Source organism: Apium graveolens, chromosome 2 (genome assembly GCF_009905375.1).
Source record: "Apium graveolens cultivar Ventura chromosome 2, ASM990537v1, whole genome shotgun sequence".
In the NCBI taxonomy this organism is placed as follows: domain Eukaryota; kingdom Viridiplantae; phylum Streptophyta; class Magnoliopsida; order Apiales; family Apiaceae; genus Apium; species Apium graveolens.
This window is the reverse complement of record NC_133648.1, coordinates 12,180,207-12,199,298: the sequence shown is the minus strand read 5'-3', so window position 1 is coordinate 12,199,298 and position 19,092 is coordinate 12,180,207. Positions and strand designations below refer to the sequence as shown.

At 34.5% G+C, this 19,092-nt stretch overlaps 3 protein-coding genes across 3 annotated transcripts; all 3 read right to left on the bottom strand.

Annotated features, from left to right (window-relative positions):
- Positions 1-464: 464 nt before the first annotated feature.
- LOC141706965 (protein ECERIFERUM 2-like) lies at positions 465-3,040 on the bottom strand. The gene is made up of 2 exons (XM_074509883.1): positions 2,491-3,040; positions 465-1,494 (listed from the first exon to the last, which is right to left on the bottom strand). Exons 1-2 carry the CDS (start codon positions 2,917-2,919, stop codon positions 640-642), a joined length of 1,284 nt encoding a protein of 427 aa, XP_074365984.1. The 5' UTR covers positions 2,920-3,040; the 3' UTR covers positions 465-639.
- A 13,884-nt stretch (positions 3,041-16,924) lies between these two features.
- Positions 16,925-17,452, bottom strand: LOC141685509 (protein FAR1-RELATED SEQUENCE 5-like). The gene has a single exon (XM_074490604.1). The coding sequence runs from the start codon at positions 17,450-17,452 to the stop codon at positions 16,925-16,927; it is 528 nt and encodes a 175-aa protein (XP_074346705.1).
- Positions 17,453-17,455: 3 nt separating this feature from the next.
- LOC141685502 (protein FAR1-RELATED SEQUENCE 5-like) lies at positions 17,456-18,289 on the bottom strand. The gene has a single exon (XM_074490597.1). The coding sequence runs from the start codon at positions 18,287-18,289 to the stop codon at positions 17,456-17,458; it is 834 nt and encodes a 277-aa protein (XP_074346698.1).
- Between the last annotated feature and the right edge of the window lie 803 nt (positions 18,290-19,092).

The following is a 19,092-nucleotide window of genomic DNA, read 5'->3' as shown; positions in this document are numbered from 1 at the left end:
AAGCTCCAGTTGGAGTGATCAAAATTTTAAATATTAGGTATATTAGTTTGCCACATAGACATTATATATAGACATTATACATACCTTGGAGATGTTTTAACACTGGTTTCAGTATCAAATTTCCTTTTCACAGCCAAAACTACATACTGATCAGATGTTTCAAGCATAACTAGACTACAAATGCAGGACAGAAATACGGCCTTAAAATTAGAGCAAAACTATGTTCTGATGATCAGTGATACTATCCACAACAAAATTAAACTTCATATCTTTTGTAACTTGGATCCGCCAATATGTGGTGGTGACCACTATTATCCATCGGCATTCCCTGACCTTCGATACTATTTTCTTAAAGCATTGTTCAGATCTTCATGTTAGAGCAAAAATAATACATCAAAATAACCTTTAATCAACTGTAATCTGATTAAGCTGAGGAGAACAGTCTGAACAGAACAACAAACACGTCGAATAAAGCTAAGAAATTAAATTACTTGCATTAAGATGGACACACGTCTTGTTGCTGTAGCATAACAAACTGAAAGAAAATATTTAAAACCTTAGATTTATTGATATAACTTTAAAAATACAACACTTTCTTCGAATAACTTGTAACACTGGTTGCAATACCAATGCAATCCCTCAGTTGATGCCCCATTCACATTTTAGCTCATGCTTGATCTCTTCAACTTCATTCTCAGACAATACCATTGTCACTCTTATGCCCTTGTCACCATCTTCAATCTCCGGAAGAACCAACACTACCCCATTGTCTCCAACTCCGTCGATACTGTAATTTGCATAAACAGTTTTCACTCCCTTCAGTTCCATCTCGTACATTTTCGCGTCTTCAAGATTTACGAATGTCAAATTTGCCCCGTATACTATACAGTCCAAGCTTCCATCCTCCTTATCAATCAACCCTTCAATCATTTCTCGCTCGTCGACTTGTTTCTTTGCAATCAACTCAGCTAGCTGCACTACATCAGCATCAATGACACTTGCATCAAATGCAACTGTGCTCACAACTTGCCTGTTTCTTGGCAATTCAGTTCCCTTGCCAGGACAACTGTTGGTACATATTGTCACAGATTCTGACATCAACTCTTTTCTTATCTTGGCAAGAGATTTCCATATTATAGCAGAGATATATTCAAAAGGCCTGATATTTTCACTTGGGCTTAGCCCACAGATGTTAATAAGCAAATGATGAAGTTGCTGTCCAGTGATATTAAAACAATGTGTCCTCATTTTGCAGTTATTTGGAGCTACCCAATAGTCTCCAACAGGGCCAACTCTTTTAAGTGAACCTGATTTTGTGGGTAAAGAAGGAAGTTTGTAAGTTTCAGAGCTTGGGTTTTCTGCAGGCTGACATGGCATCTGTCCTCCAAGAATCTGGGCCCACTTGTTGATGAAGGCTGAAGCTGTGAATGCATCTCCAAGAATGTGGGACCAGCTAAGGCCCACGGACATTCCTCCACACTGGAACCATGTGAACTGGACCATACCAAGAAATCGAAACTTATTGCTACCATACCAGAGTCGTGTACAGTTTTAAAATTCAATTCACAGGACAACTATGAATGCATTGTTCATTTAGGGGATTGGCATGTGAACATGTAACTGTATGAGGGCCTAAAAATAGGAATTAAAACTATATATATGCACACCCTACCCTAATAATCTCACATTCAACCCCCCTCTTCCCACCATTAAAGATACACACCGTGACCGTCTGCAATTAAGGCCTTTTACGGTAAAATGTGGAATCACGATTTCAAAAGAAATCGAGCATAAGAATACTTCATTTTGTTAAGTTTTGGAGGTTAGCCGAGGTTCAAAATAATTTTACCAATTTCCAACTAAAAAATGAGGTGTATTTGGTAATTTGTGAAGTCAGCCGGGACTACAATCTAAATTAGCCCTCTTGGTTCCGTCCTGTTTACTGTTAGGCAGTTAAACATGCACTGCATACCTCATATGAGCTGTGTGTACTTGAGTAATACTAACATATTATTATGGCCCGTATAAACATCTCACTTGCATGAAAGTTAAATACGTTTGGCAGTAGTAACTAGCACTGGCAACAAAAAATTCAAGGTTAACAGATTACAGGTATGTGTATTGTTATAATTTTACAGAGAGCTGTACATATAATTCATTAGTCTGACACCATGTACCTACCGGCAGAATCGGAAATCTAAGTACTCTGAACATAGACAGCCTAATATGGGACTGGGAGGCTCAGATCCAACACACAATTTAATTTTATAAATGTGCGCCATCTCTGGACCGCACTACAGTCAAAAATTAAAATGGTAAATACAACAAGTGCAGAACATTAGTTCTCGAGATTAAAAAATCATTTTCGACGAGTCCTAACATTTTAAAAAACTTATGTTAGCATTAAGGTACATCCAACTCCTAATATCTTGAGATTTTATGAGAAGTGATAACTTAAGTATATGCATCATTACGAATTAGTATACTAACCTGCACAAAGACAAGTGGAGAGAAACCAAGATCAGGACCAAGAACATGCTTATAAACAAGATGATCATTAGCAGAATAATCATCTTTAATCATGTCCATCCATTCCTCCAACTTTTTGCTAGACTGTGCTTCAACAATCCTCACACCGCTATCATTGCACCTTATTATCGGCCTTCCACCTCCTTTTTCCGACCTCCGGACTCGTCCGGATGCCGGAAAATATACATTAAGAAGCTGGAAAAACGGTTTTTTCAAGTCAAGAATCACCAATCCTTCAACAGCTTTGCTCTCAAAAAAGTAAACACCTCTGATGTAATGAAGTTTCATTGCTAAATCCATGTTTGTTAGTTCATGAATGCTTTTCTCCTCCGGTGTCATTCTCGCCGGAACCACCGTGGATATCTTCTTGTTGTAAACTAGGTTCTCCATTTCTTGCAGATGTTTTAGCTTGTTGGCTATGCAAAAATGAACAAAAATTTGTATATATATAGTTTTTTATAAGTACAGGCAGCTAATTTATTTTTGACAAGATTAAAACACTATAGATTTTTGGGCTTCTATGTTGTTTTGGGTCCAATCTCAAATATAAATATGCACCTAAATGCTCATATTTTACTTTTCCAAATTTTTCCACAAATAACAATACATCAATATATACATAATAATTCTTTTAATAATACAGGATCACACGTCTGTAAATATGCATCCCAGATTTAAATTAAAATTTGTCATGTGAAATATTATGCGATATTTTTTTAAATTAATAATCGAGAACCTAGCTCTACTATTCATTTGTAATACCGGCCATGACATGTAGCTTTCAAGCGCAAAATACAGTTGGTGAATTAATGAGGCCCTTCTCTAGATAGACAACTATCTCCTCATGTAAAAGATATTTTGATTATTCCCTGCTTTCCATAATGATAGTTTTTTCTTCAAATTTTCATGTAAGAAAATATTAATTTAATAATATATTTTCACTGATATATTTTATAAATATATTGATTTCACGAAATATGAACTACTATATTTTAGAGTTTTAGTCGTTAATTGAAATAATATAATCTTTTAAAAAAGATAATTTAAGATTATTGTTAACAATATTTATATTTGGGAATTGAAATAATCATGTATCATGGGAAAAATATTCTTTAAAAGTGAGTATTATCATGGAATCGTATTAAATATTATCACAAGATAAATGAGATGAAAAATGAAATAAAAAATAATAAAAGAGAGTGTATTCATGTACTGATTTATAACGTTTTCCATAGAACACATATGGGAATTGTTTATACTAAAAAATCAGAAAAAGGTTCCAAATTTGCTTTTAAATCGAATCTAGTTGTTTATGCAGCAAATTGTAAATGATTATTATGTTAAATGTTCAAATACTAATCCAATTCCAAAAATACACAAGACAAATAAATTTACTTATACTTATTATACTTTGACTCGATTTAATAAATTTACACAAGACTCTACTCAATTTAAATTATTACTGCATCGGCCTAATATTAGTAAATGATCATTTGGGTACTTGGGGCCTAACATGCAAAAAATGGTATTTATTTAATAGGGCAATCACAACTATAATGGTGTACTTAATAAGTAAGCGAATCAAAGGACTTCTTTGATGGCTCCGAGCTAGGGGATGAATAACAAGTATATAAATGAGTGAATACTGAATGTTGACAGTGATGCAGCTAGCATGGGGCAACTGGGTTACGAATACGTACAATATTGATAAAGCTAAAAAATATGATTACATGCATGATTATAATTAAAGGGTCGTTTGGTGTGTGCTGTGGACATCCTGATTTTGAAGTATTAATATCTGTAAAATCGGTGTAAAATGCAGGAATCCGTTAATATTTTTTTTGCCAAATTTATAGCAGATTTTATTAATAACATGAAAAAAACTCAATCGGGATAAACCCTCAGTTGATCATGCAATCAGGTTGAAAAACAAATAGACGAACTAAATAATTAGTCTTTTTGTTTCCGGATTACTTAACTGACTAAATAAAAATATTCTGAAAATTAAAAATGAAGATAATGGTTTCTCGAGCGATCCAGCCTGCATCTCAACCGAAACAGTAGTTTCACAATTGACTCTCACATTAATTCCATGGATAGTACAATGTTCAGAGTACTCAGTTGCAAAAACTGAGAGGACCCTCATATTATGAACAAAAATATTTTGTAAGAGGTGAGCACATGCGATTTTTACTACCGTTCCAAAAGCACCTCAGCTATCTACCTGCGGACACCAGCTATAAACCTTCTGAAAGTGTTGTTGACGCGAGATATCCAGATCTACCAATACACCGTGAAATCCATTTTCAACACATCGCATAAAGCGAGACTTATCGCACAAAGCGAGACAATCAAACACATAAATAACAACTCAATTGAACGAAATGAAAAAGAACCGAATTTTTGAACAAAATCCGATATTTATTGAAAGAAAGTTAAAAACAAATGGAAAAAATGTTGTATGGATGAAGAGAGAGGATGGCGATAGAGATGAAGATGGATAGAAAGGGTGAAGAAGGAGGTATCATGAATTAGGGTTAAAGAAAGATGGGGCGGTCGACTCTCGTTGAGAGAGAGAATTGTTTGGAATCCGTCAATATTGAAAGAGCAACCAAAATTTTTTTTGACGGCACATAAAAGAAAATTGGATAATTAAATATCAAAAAATATAGTTTAAAGTTAAAAATGAAGTTCAATTCCAATACTCCCTGTTTTTTAATATATGATATTTGACTTTTTGACACACATATTTAGGAGGGTTGACCACATAGTTAGAATTATGATTTAAAAAAAAAATCTTTTTTTGAATAAAAATATGAGATCAAAACTTTTATTCACAAAAAGAATTTTTTGAAAAATATTATTTTAACTATATGATCAAACCTCCTAAAACATGTGTGCCAGAAAGTCAAACGTCATATAATAAAAAAATAGAGGGAGTATATTTTTCTTCTTTTTTATTTGTCAGGATTCCAATACTACTTGTATTTTGTAATCAAATATTTTTAAATTTGACTAAATTTTACCTATTTTCTAATTTTTCATATAAAACAAACAAACATTTATTTATTTATTTATAATTATTTAAACATATGGTAAAAATTTGTATTCCTATCTTTAAAATTAAAAATATAAGATCAACTATATATGTAACCCCGTTTTACTTATTTAGTGCTATATTTATGCACATATTAAAATGAATTATATATAGTCGTTAATTATTTTGAAATTTTTAGAGCAAAACTTATATAAAAATTAAGCAATAAAATTAACGTACAAAAACTAAAAAAATAAAAATATAAGTTTAGTCTTAATTAAAAAGGGATTTTTTCATTAATACCAAAGTTTTACAAAATTTTTGCAAAAATACTATCATTTTTTTAAAATATTAGCAAAAATACGCGCAAATATTTTTACAACCACGTTTGCAACTTGAAATTATAAAAAAAATTGCAAAAATATGTTCCGTAAATTGCCACCATATTTACAACCTAAAATGCAACCCGAAATGCAATCTAAAATAGTTACACAATTTATACTCTATTATGCAATATCGTCTTTTTCCTAATATTTTCAGAACAAAATAGTATTTTTGTAAAAAAATTCGTAAATTAGTAAAATCGCAAATAATTTTACAAAAATATAAATTCCCTACAAAACACACAGAAACTGTATAATGACCTTACATGCGTGTCAAAATTATACTACCTCAGCTTTGAACTACGGTCTCCGGTACTATTGAGCTTTGAACAGAACTGAATTGATGGTGTTACAAAAATTAATGCCCGTGAATACAGGTGAGAATAGATGGGGCGAAATTAATACGAGTTAAGTTTATTAGGTTACACGGTGACAGTTGGGAATATAAATGGATCAAAACATCACATTCTTCGGACTTGGGAGAAGTAATTCCTTGGCGGGTGCAACTTACAGAGTATGAAACAAGTCAAACAACTGCTGGCCTGCTGGCTGCTGCTCACTGCAGTGCTGACCGTCTCATTACTTGCAGCCATGCAGGGGCACACTTGGGCGTTGACAGCAAATATCATAAATCAGATCGGTACTCGGCGAAAAATCTAGTGAGGCACACAATAATACATTAATAAAATTTTACATTTTGTTATTATTAATTTTTTTAAAAAATATATGAAAGTGTCCCGATAATTAAAAAATATAAAAATATATTTATAAATTATAATTGATACTTCGAAAATTAATTTCTAAATCCGTCATGACCAGTGCCAACCATAAATTAATCAAATCTATACTCAATTTGTACAAATATTAATCAGAGACTCATAATGGGATGGTTACATTTCATGATCATAATAAACATTAATTTCATTCCTTCAAGGAAAAAGTCAGCGGTCGAACAAGAGAATTAAATTGTTAGGTATAAGCGGGTGCAACAAATTTAATCGGCCTCGCTAAATTGTGAATAAATCGATTTTGTTATTTATAAATTATAATGTGACTTGTGTAGGTAAGATATTTACGTCATTTTCAGAAATTATGTACACTGCTTTTCGATTATTTATAAACTAGGTGAAAAAAACCGCGCGAAGCGCGGTTGTTATAAACATGTTGCAATACAATTTTTGATAATAAAGTGAGGTGATTTTTGATTTTATTAAAATAATTATACTTTTTGAGATATTAAGTAGTATGATATTATATATTTTTGTGGGAACTTAACTTGTTGAAAATTCATTCTTTGTATATAAAAAAATTTGATGCATATTACTCTCCTCTATCTGAATACTTATTTTGAAAAATCACAAAATATGGTAAATAGTGTAGGCATTTTGTAATATGATTAACATTTATAATGACTAACTCACCTCGTATAATCTAATTAAAAAAATATACTATAATTTTAGTACTTTTATATAAATGCTACAATGATTTTAAAATTCAAATAACTTAAAATATTGAACAAATCACATATACACATGTTATAAGTAAATCGAGTGCGACTTTGTACGGAACTAATTACATAATAGATCTTCGAAAAAACATAGCTAACATCATAAAAATTCCAATTTTACATTGCTAGTAATATTACTTATTAGGGTTGTCGAACATCTTGAAGAATAAGATGTGTTGTCCCCTATTTTGTAAAGCAAAATGTTAGGAGGAACATGGGTTGTCATAGTTAGTTGATAATAAAATGCTACTGAGTGATTAAAATCAAGTTACAGAATTAGTAAAAAAAATCAAGTTACATAAAACCAATTTAAAAAATAATTATTTTTAAGAAGACATGCTAGAGCTATATAACAAATGAAAGGTAATGCATGCTCAGATTGGACTATCTCAACTTATGGGATAAAGAATCACCGTAAATTTTTTATTTATTATTGCTGAAAAACGGGCAAAACTAAATTAGGAGTGAGTAGTGACAAATTAATAAAATCCTAAGGAAAGAATTAAGATATAATAATAACACAATTTTTGTGATGATACTATTGAACAACAAAGATACATATTTGCAAATAATAATAAAAAAAACTATACGGCCAACATATGTCTAGATTTTTGACGTTGTCTTCTACTACCTTAAGCTTTCATCCCGGTAAAAAAATTTCATCATCCCACCCGTCATTGCATGTAATTATTGTTATTGAGATATAATTTACTTTTTATTTAATTTTTCATCAAGAAAGTAAATTTGCATATCACTATCAAAATCTCTAAATTAATTTTATAAATTAACAACAATTTAGCCTTTAAAATAAAGGGATAAAATAACATAGTATAATATATTAGTTAACATAAAAAAATGAATGGAGAACAAAGAAGATTACATTTGCTTGGAATTATAGATAGGCACATATTTATTGTATACAGTACTATTCACCAACACCAATTAAATTGAAAGACACTACAAAATTCACTAAAATCATACATTCTACAAACACTACAAAATTCATTAAAACCATGCATTATCCTAAGATATTCTACGGAAGTACCACCAAAACTGTGCTTACAACACTGCCTTCACATTTTTTCTGCTTTAATATAATCGACTGAGCTGATAGCAGATGAAAGATTTAAGGGGATTGGATCAGAGCGACCGATGATGAAAGTAGCTGATAATGTTGTTCAACAATTTCATTTAATTGTCACATCCTAATGATCAATTTTTTACAGTTTTTTTATCAACGTAATGTGATTGAATTTATTATGCACTACGTCTCATATAATAATATAAGCGAAACACCACCATACGATGTTGCACCTTATGCACCAGCGCGGCCACAAGGTACGTCCCTAAAAACCAAGGGCCAATTTTACCGAATGAAGATCTACACCAAGAACATTGATTTAGTATCATATAAATTCGTAAAATTACTTTTTCAAGAGGCCGGAACTAAATCCAAATATCAAAAGAAAGAAAATAAGCCTATAAAAAAGCTAGTTTTGTACCTTATTTTATTCCACCATGAAAAATGTAATGTCGTTTATTGTTGTCTAACCTGCAGGCTGCAGCTGTACATACAAAAACCTCAAATATGCCGGCTCTTACAAAAAACATTATGAAATTTCATGACTAAATCATATTATGTACCGAGATGACAGTCACACAATCTCTGTTTGGAGGCTTTCCAATCTGCAAATTCGCCAAAATGATTAAATGTGACTTTGGGTATATATCTTGTGGGAGTCGGTCTACAATAAACGTTTGTTGTAGAGCGGTATACAACAAACACTTTTGTCACCGTTGGATGGTGGATCTAACGGGTGAAAATTGAAACTGCATAAAAGGGACTGCGGAAAATTTCAGCGGTCCGGTGTAATTACAAAAATACCCTTCCACACGGACCGCGAAAAATTTTCGCGATTAGGCTCGTTTTTTGTTTACCTAATCCCTATCAAACACTGCCTCTCAACGAAACACAAACACAAAACACAGCCGCAACAGTATATACACACAGCAGCAACAACAACACCCCCAACAGAAGCAAAACAACCACAACAAAGCAAAACAATCAGCAAAATCATTCTCCTTTTTCGTAATTAAGGTATATAACCGATTCCTTTATGTTATTTACAGTTTTCTTGATATAAATTTATGCTTTTTTCTTAGTGTATATCTGATTTTATGTATGCAATTCAAATTTTTAGGATTAATTAATATATGAATTCTTGTAAACCATTTTCATATGAATTATAGTATGATTAAATTCGATTATTTAGAATTTTTAGGGTTCATAATTTGGAATTGATTTAATTCGAAAAATATTAGTGTTGATTTCGATTAGTTTAATTTAAATCATTTTTTAGGATTAATTTAATAGATTTATAGGATAAATTAATGTTGATTTCGATTAGTTTAATTCGTATTTTAGGATTTATTTAATTAAAATTTAATTTTTATTTATTTAATTAGTTTTTAGGATATATTTAATGAAAATTTAATTCCGAATTATATTTAGGATAAATTAGTGGTTAAAATTGAATTTAATTAGTGAATTAATTTCGTGTATAAATTTGGTAAAATCGAATTTGCATAATTTGGTAAAATCGAATTATTTTTGAATTAATTTAGTTAATTTCGAATTTAATGAAAAATTAGTGTGAAATTCAAATTTAATAAAAAATAGTGTGAAATTCTAATTATATTAAAAATTTATAATAGAATTTATAATTTATGAAATTAGGGTTAATTTCAAATTTTTAATTATATTAGTGTTAATTTCGAATTATATAGTGTAAAAATAGAATTTATTGATAAAATTAGTGTTAAATTCTAATTATATTAAGAATTTATAATTTATGAAATTAGGGTTAATTTAGGTAATTATATATGTGGTAATTGTTTTAATTGTGTACATGTTGTTTTTATTGTGGCGATTGATGAAATATGTTGACAATATTTTCAGGTGTGGATAATTTTGGTGATTTCTGGAATATGTTGTCGGGTCCGAACGCGCATAATGTTATTTGGGATAATCGGTATCATGTTAGTGAGGATGTTTGGGATGGTACAGGGAGAGATGAGTTGCAGAGTTATTCGGGGAACAAGTCATTGCACTTGTGGAAGTTAAGGAGACCACAGCGGGAATTGCTACACATGCTTGGGTTTGGGATTTTTGCAGACCCTGTTGTTGTCTTGGCTACTGACACTCGGTTGATATCTGCTTTGGTAGAGCGTCGGAGACCTGAGACCAACACTTTCTTCACGAGGCAAGGGGAGATGACTGTTACACTGGAGGATGTAGGGTTTATTCTAGGGTTGCCAGTTCAGGGGGATGCACTGATGTTGTGCATTTATTGTGTACTTGATGATTTCATAAACAAAACATCTAAGTGGATTTTACTAGTAAAATAATGTAGCACTCGACGGATAAGAATTATAGTCCCGACGGATAACTCATTATAGTCCCGACGGATGTTAACTAATTATCCATCGAGTGAGTAGCTTATGGAATAATAAGTCTGTAGCACAGTTATGTATACACATTTGTATATAATCTGTAGTAGCATATAAGTCATGTTAACTTTAACTAGATATGTAGAATAGGTTGATTAATTGTACATAAATGATGTCTTGTAATTATGTATAAGTGAAATGAAGTCATATGCTTGATTGCTACCCGACGGATAACCTACAAAGCAACCGACGGATGATCAACAACCCGACGGATGATCATGTACTCAACTAATAAAGAATTCAAACAGCAGTTGAACAGTGAAAGCTGAGCACAACCGTCGAGATGTATACAAATCTACTGTGGAAGCCCATTAACCGGGTAATAGAGGACGAAAAGCAGCAAAGCTTAAGACTGATAGTTTTTATATTTGTTCAGTCTTTTTGACTTTGTAATCTTGGTAATATATAAACCAAGAATGTAGCAAATAGAAGAAGAGAGCTGAGATACACAAAACAGAGAAATCTTTGTAAGCAGAATTATTAGCATTTCCCTGTATTCTCAGCAACTCAATTTGTAAGCAGCTGTGAGCATTCTTGCACACAGAGTCCTCTCGATATATAATATATATCTCTGGTGGAATTGTTTAAATCCACCAGAAAGTTTTTAAAGACTCTTGTTTTTAAATACTTATGTTTTGATTCAATTAAGTTTCTATTCCGCATTGTGCTAATCAAAACATTTATATCTATATTCGAGTTGAACATTTTTATTTCGAGAAAAAGGTTCAAGAATTCCATTCAACCCCCCTTCTGTAATTCTTGCTATATTGTTAAGGGACTAACAACTGACTTGTGGGGTGATAGAGAACAAGGCTGCTTATTTTGTTAATAACTGGTTTGAGCCTTTGACCGAGGAGGAGGTGAAAGAGGCTTTGTATCAGAATAACATCAAGCTAGGGTGGTTGTTTGAGAGATATGGTACACAGAAGACTGAGAAGAATAATATGAGGGCCACGGTTGTACATACTATGGCGTATATGCTATTCTTGATGGGTTGTATTCTCTTCCCTAGCATCAACCGATCTTTTGTTCATGTTCGGTATATGTAACCATTGATTAATATGCGGGAGATTCCTTATTATGCTTGGGGTGCAGTTGTGTTAGCTCATATATACCGGGGTTTGGAGATTGCTGCAAGGAAAGACAACAAGAGCATTGCTTGTTATGTCTGGGTGTTACAGGTTTGGTCTTACGAGAGATTTCCTCGTATTGGCGTGCCTTTACGATCTCCCGGTCAGGAGGATTATCCAGTTGCTGAGGGATGGGCCTATTCTAGTGATACTCATATGGGGGTTTTGAAGAAGTGCAGGATGACAGGTCCTCACCACAGCTTACCATTCTATAGGGGTGAGTTTGATGGTGTTGCTGGTGATGAGGTGGTCTGGAGGCCATATGCTAGGTTCGAGGATGTTATGGACAGTGAGATGATACAGGAATAGTTAGCTGGGTGCGGTCGAGTTCCCCTTGTATGTTATGACGTGGTTGAGTGGCAGCATCCGGACAGGGTGTCGAGACAGTTTGGTTCTAGTCCCCAGATTCCACGGGCGCCGGTGAACATGGTTGGTTATAGGGGGGCTAAGGAGGCCAAATTTGCAGGGGAGGATTGGCTTGTACGGTGGTTTATTGATATTGGCAAATGGGCCAGGTTCTGTTCATATTTGGATGGACTTGTTGATGACTCGATAGACATAGCTTCAGAGGCTGATTACATGGCGTGGTATGCTGATATATCTCGTATGCGCATAGGGAAGCCGGATCCACAGCCTCAGCAGCAGTACAAGACGAGGGAGTTGTATGATAGCCTCGAGGGATATGAAGTTATAAGTGTTTTACAAATATGCATATTTCACATTACACCACACACTACCAAATTTGTATTCACACGTATTTCATCTTGCACATATGATTTCCTTCTGGAATTAATGAAAAATGTTTGTTTGTTTTTGTTTGTAGATGGTTGCTGGGCTTAATATGTTGAAGCAACTAGATGCTAGGATTCCTCCAGAGTTTGTGGAGATGTTTTAGAGGATTTCTGGTACCTTCCTCACACCATTCTCTCGATTAATGAAGAAGATCAAAGGACCCGCCTATAGGCCTCCCAAATTTCAGAACATAAAACCAGATTTCGTTGCACCTTCGGCTGATGACTTTGACATTCCAGCCATTCCTTCCCAGGATGTCGTTGACATGACACAACCATCCCAGCATGTGTCTCAGCCACCCCAGACTATTGCCTCATCCAGTAGGCCCGCGAAGCTTGCATCCCGCGGGATGAAAGAAGAGAAGTGGAGTTACACTAAGAGTCTCAGCATGACAAAGAAGAATGCTATATATTCAGATTGGGGATGGGGCTTTGGAATAGAGTCGAGGATTCCCGGTGGTCTTACTTTTCAGGACTATCACGTCCATGCATCAGCTATGCAGAGTCTGGCTCCAGGAACATGGGTTGATGACAGGATCATATACACTTATATGGTATTGTTCGTTACTCGTTGCTAATACATTTTAGTTTTCTAATACATTTAAGTTGTTGCATTCATTTTAGTTGTTGCATTCATTTTACTTGTTACATATATTTTACTTGTTTCATTCATATTTATTTTTAGGAATTGCTAAGGAGTCGGGAGGAGGAGATTCACACTGGACATATATGGGAGAGAAAACCCGTCTATTACTTCATGGATCCCTACTTCATGGTACTTGGGAAAGGACATGTGAAGAAAATCAGAAAAGCATCGAGGGTCAGTGGAGATACATTGCAGAGGGCATGTAATAAAGCATTACGTAGTTTTACTGGTTTTTCCAGTGCTACTGTTGGTCCTTCTGTTCTTGAGGCGGACTATATATTCATCCCATGTTGTGTCGGAGATGTGCATTGGGTTTTGTTCATGTTCGGTACTAGACGATTTGGAGGTCTTATCATAGATTCAATGAATGACGAGCCGGATTATCGTGAGGATATACGAGTGGTGGTATGCTCCTCTACTATTACTATCTTCTATATAGTCCTTACCAATTGTATATTGTATTCATTCTCGGATCATAATTTCATTACAGTCATGGTTGTTGCCGAGGCTATTGCATATGATACAACCAATCGAGGGGCGTGACCCTACTTTAGCCGAGGTCCTAGCTCTACCGTCCAGGCCAAAGCAACGAAACTCCAATGATTGCGGTGTTTATGTGATGAAGTACATGGACTACTTCACGCAAGGATATGACTTAGCTGAGGTACCGAATTGGTCGCAGGAGGAGGTGAATACCTTTAGGTATCGGATAGCCCAGGAGCTTCAACTAGGGAAGGCAAGGGGGATTCCCGTGACTCGTATGCATAGGCATCACGAAGCTTCGTAGTACTTATGTGGTGGGATTTTATTTCATATGTGGTTGGATTTTCTTTGATTTTAGGTTATCGGATTACGTACTTGGATTTCATTTGATTTTAGGTTGTCGGATTACGTACTTGGATTTCATTTAATTTTAGGTTGTCGGTTTACGTACTTGGATTTCATTTGATTTTAGGTTGTCGGATTACGTACTTGGATTTTATTTGATTTTATATTGTCCTGTTTTATTTAGGTTTTTTTGGTTTAATTTTGGAGGATTGTTGTGAATAAATTTTGGTGAATTATGCTGGATTTTGGAGGATTGTTGGTGTGTGGGAATTATGCTGGATTTTGGAGGATTGTTGGCAATTTGTTGGCTGGATTTTGTTTTTTTTGCTGGATGTTGGTTTTTGTTGGCTGTCTGCATACAGTCTGCAGAAAAAAAATCCCCGCCCAACCGCGAAAATTTTCCGCGGTCCCTCTTCAGCCCAACCGCGGAAATCCCTTTGTTTTTCTCCACAAAAATAGAGCAAAAACAGAGTAATGCATGCAAGCTTCTGTTGAAATTTCTTAAATTTTAGAAGTTAGTCCTAAACTAACTTCCAAAAATCCAAACCACTCTCAAAAGTCTTAAAATATGGTAATAAGTGATTTTCAAAAAAAAAAATTCAATTTTTACATTAAATTGAAAATTCCTTAAAAAGTCAATAAAAGTCAACATTTTGTCCAAATGTTAAAAAAACTTTTCAATACATTTCATAACAATTTCTAATGTATAGTTCGACTTGTAAATTTTAATTTTCAATCTCAAATTTATAGGTACACTTTCAATCTCAAATTTCATACTTTAATTCATAGAAAATACATAATTGCCGCTCAAATTCAATGAAAATTATAAAATACATAAGTTCGAATGAAAATTACACGATCAATACAATCCACTAAATTTTACGAAATATATTGATCCTAACCAAAAATACCTAATATATTAGAAAGACCATTGGATAACCGATGTTGAGCAACTCCTTGCGTAGTATCCACGAAGCATGCAATATGGTAGAGAACAAGTACACAACCATCACGGATATGCCCTTCCGTAAGTTTCCACGGGTAAGGGCTGGAGTCGTTCCAAATGGTAACGAGAATCATATTCGACCCATCGTAGAGACAAAATCTTGCAAAATATGTCCCGCATTCCCTCTCCGTCCTTTCCGTTAGGTTTGAAACCTAACCCTTCACATATTCAATGTGTATTTGGTCCATATTACAACCCTCACGAGGCCTCAAGTTTACAATATCGACAATCCGATCACATTTAACAAGCTTACCGCCATTCCATCCGGATTTTTTCCATTTTCCATCGGGCGTGTTGTTGCCCAAATTCAAGATCGGAAGGAAGTACGGATCCAGATGAGAGTTCACCAATCTCCACGGTTTAGTACCCTCCATCCAATTGCATGCCTCGATCCAATTTTTGGCCCGATAAGCTTCCTCATCGAGTGGGTACAAGTCTGTTTCCTCTTCCTCCACATGGGGCGGCTCGTCATTATCCACAAGGGACATCAACTCGGTACATGCATCTTCCATCTCACTAAAGGTTGGTGAGACCACATCTTCCTCGTCATTATCCTCATACCACGAGTCGCTTGGTAGGGAGTCCGAGAATGTGTTGGTAACGTGGGAAACCAAATCATAACTATGATCGGAGTTTTTGTCACCACTATACTCGCTAGTCATGTTACCTATCACAATAAAACATAATTATATGACAATAATTGGCAATTATATGACAATAAAACATAACAAAAAAGAAAGCAATGTTAAACACTAAAAATTCAAATCCATTAAAAGATTACAACATTCGGTTACAAATGCTACACTACTAATTATATTGCAATTCTTGAGCGTTTTTAAGATCTTCTACTCTACCAGCACACTTGCTTTTATCATGGCCTTCCATTTGACAATAGGTGCACTTTCTTGGCGGCTTCTCCTTTTTACCAATCGATTCCATGGGACTTTTAAAACGAACGTCCTTCTTCCTCCCTTTAGTTTGGGACATAATAGGGTCAAGAATTGGTTCTTCATGAGCACTTGCATTTGGAGCATGAGAATTGCTTTCGTAAAATTTAATTCCATCAACGCTCATTCTTTCGAGAATTGGTATTTCTCGATTCATCACTCCAACGGCATAATGATACCGTTCCTTGGATGCAATGCTACTTTGATAAAAACTCATGGTTAACATTATCTTGCTATTAAATCGATCGGTTGAGGTCATCTCATGACTTTGTCCAACATCCAAATTGTAAGGAAACACACCATCAACTCTATTGGCATGCATTATCCACCTGCGGTTTATGTAATACGGGGGAATTTCCGACATCTGTTTCTTAGTGAAGACCGCCAATAGGTGTATACAAGGTAGTCCTGAATGTTCAAGCATTCTACACGTACACACTCCCAAAAAGCTTGCTTTCTCGAATGCCACAAAATAAACATTTCTTCTCGTAGGCTCGGACATGGGCCTATAACAACTATAGTACGTATAATCATCCCCCATTATCTCCCCTTCTTCACTAGCTCGTCGGTCTTTTTCAACAAAGTATTTTGAAGACTCAACCAATTCATCTTAAAATCTTCTAAACATTTCCTTAGTGTAGATACAAGAAGCATGATACTCCAATGTGGTATGCAATTTCATGGGATGTTTTAGATTAATGGTGACATAATCTTCTTCCTTCTCCCTCATGAATTGCCTTGCCAATGCTTTTTGGGCATTTTCAATGAATTCCTTCAAACCCGTTGCCGAACTCACATACTTATCAAAGAAAGAATTCATCCCCTCACTCCTCGATGTACTATTTTGAAACGCCGAAAATGTGTTTCTAGTATATGCAGGAATCCACTTGCGCTTCAACTCATATAACCCATTTAACCATTTATGCTCTTGCAAGTGATACTTTTCCACAAACGACGCCCATCTAGCCTCAAAAATACATTCGATGAGAGATTTATAAATGTAATGGTTGAAGTCCGTCTTAAATTCCGGAAAAGCCGAATAGTAATGCGCTAATTTCTTTGGGAATTTTTTACTAATGTGCCAAGAACACAATAAATGGGTAGTATTCGGGAGTATAACCACAATAGCGCTTACCATAGCTTAATCTTGATCCGTGATTATAGTCAATGGAGGATTATTCCCCATACCTTCAAGCCAAGTACGAAGAATCCACTCAAAAGTCGACGCGTGTTCATTCCGCATCAATGCAAACCCGAAAATTACCGATTGATAATGATGATTGACTCCGGTAAATGGGACAAATGGCATTGCATACCTATTTGTCCGATAAGTGGTATCAAAAGCCATAACATCGCCAAAATTTTGGTAAGCCATTATACATCTCAAATCAATCCATACTAGACACTTCAAGCGATTCTCTTCATCGACTTCGGTCCTAATAAAATATTTAGAACCACTTTCTTCATTCAACCTATGTAACAAGTCCAACCCCGCTTGGGCGTCACTAATCTCAAACCTTTTCTTCCTCTCGTCTCTTAACACATTCCCAACATGTTGAACATTGAAACTAACTTTATCATTACCTTCATGAATGTTACCAATCATATTCATCACTTGAGAATTATGAACCCCCGAACCATAAAGCGTTTTAATCAAACTACGGGTCGCGGTGTTGACATGTCTTTCTCGTTGTACCAAATTCATCTTACTAGGGGAAACAAGAGCGTGGTTGTGTACCAATTCAAGGCTAGTTACCTCCCAGTGATGTTTTTTCTTTTGATAATTGACATACATCCTCACCTTGCACTCACTTTTAGGAAGAACCTCTCTATGCCGTTTATTTTGACTACTCTCGGAAAACCTACAAACATATAAACGACCATATATCTCGTTGTCTTTATTACGATGGCTAGCTTGAATTTTAATAGCAAATCCTTCGTAAAACATAAGCCCTAAAAAAATGACCGGCCTCATCCACACTTTGAAAATTTTGATTCAAATATGGAACTCCCCCTTATCAACATTTTCATACAAATTTGCATCCTCTACATTATCATCTTCATCTTCACCCTCACCCTCAACATTATCACTATCATTTTCAACCTCATTTTCTTCATTTTCATCTTCAACATCAACCAAATCCTAATCTAAATTAATAAATTTCTCATTTCTATCTACAAAATCATCATCTTCAACATATACAGGGGTTTTAGGTTCTTCACTAGTATTTAAATCATCACAGAATTTAGAAATGCTACATTGAGTGAATTCTGCAAACACAAAGGCATTGTTCAAGAGTTTTTCGCTGCTAGAACACCTCAACAAAATGGGGTAGTTGAGAGAAAGAACAGAACATTAGTAGAAGTTGCAAGAACAATGCTACAAGATGCCAATCTGCCAACTAGTTTTTAGGAAGAAGCTGTAAATATTGGATGCTACACTCTAAACAGATATCTCATTAACAAGAAACATGGAAAATCACCTTACTCAATCATGTCTAAGAGAATTCCTATTGTAAAACAACTTCATGTGTTTGCAAGCATGTGTTACATTTTAAAAGACAACTCTAAATATGTGGGAAAATTTGACTCAAAGGTTTTTGAAGCAATTTTTCTGGGATATTCATTGGAGAGAACTTCCTACAAGGTCTATGTAATTGATCAAAAGAAAATCATGGAGAGCACATATGTGACTTTTGATGGTGACACGTGTCCAGGCTTCGAATGCCTTGATGATAATGAAGCTGAAGTCCTTGCATTTGAAAATCTCAACATTAA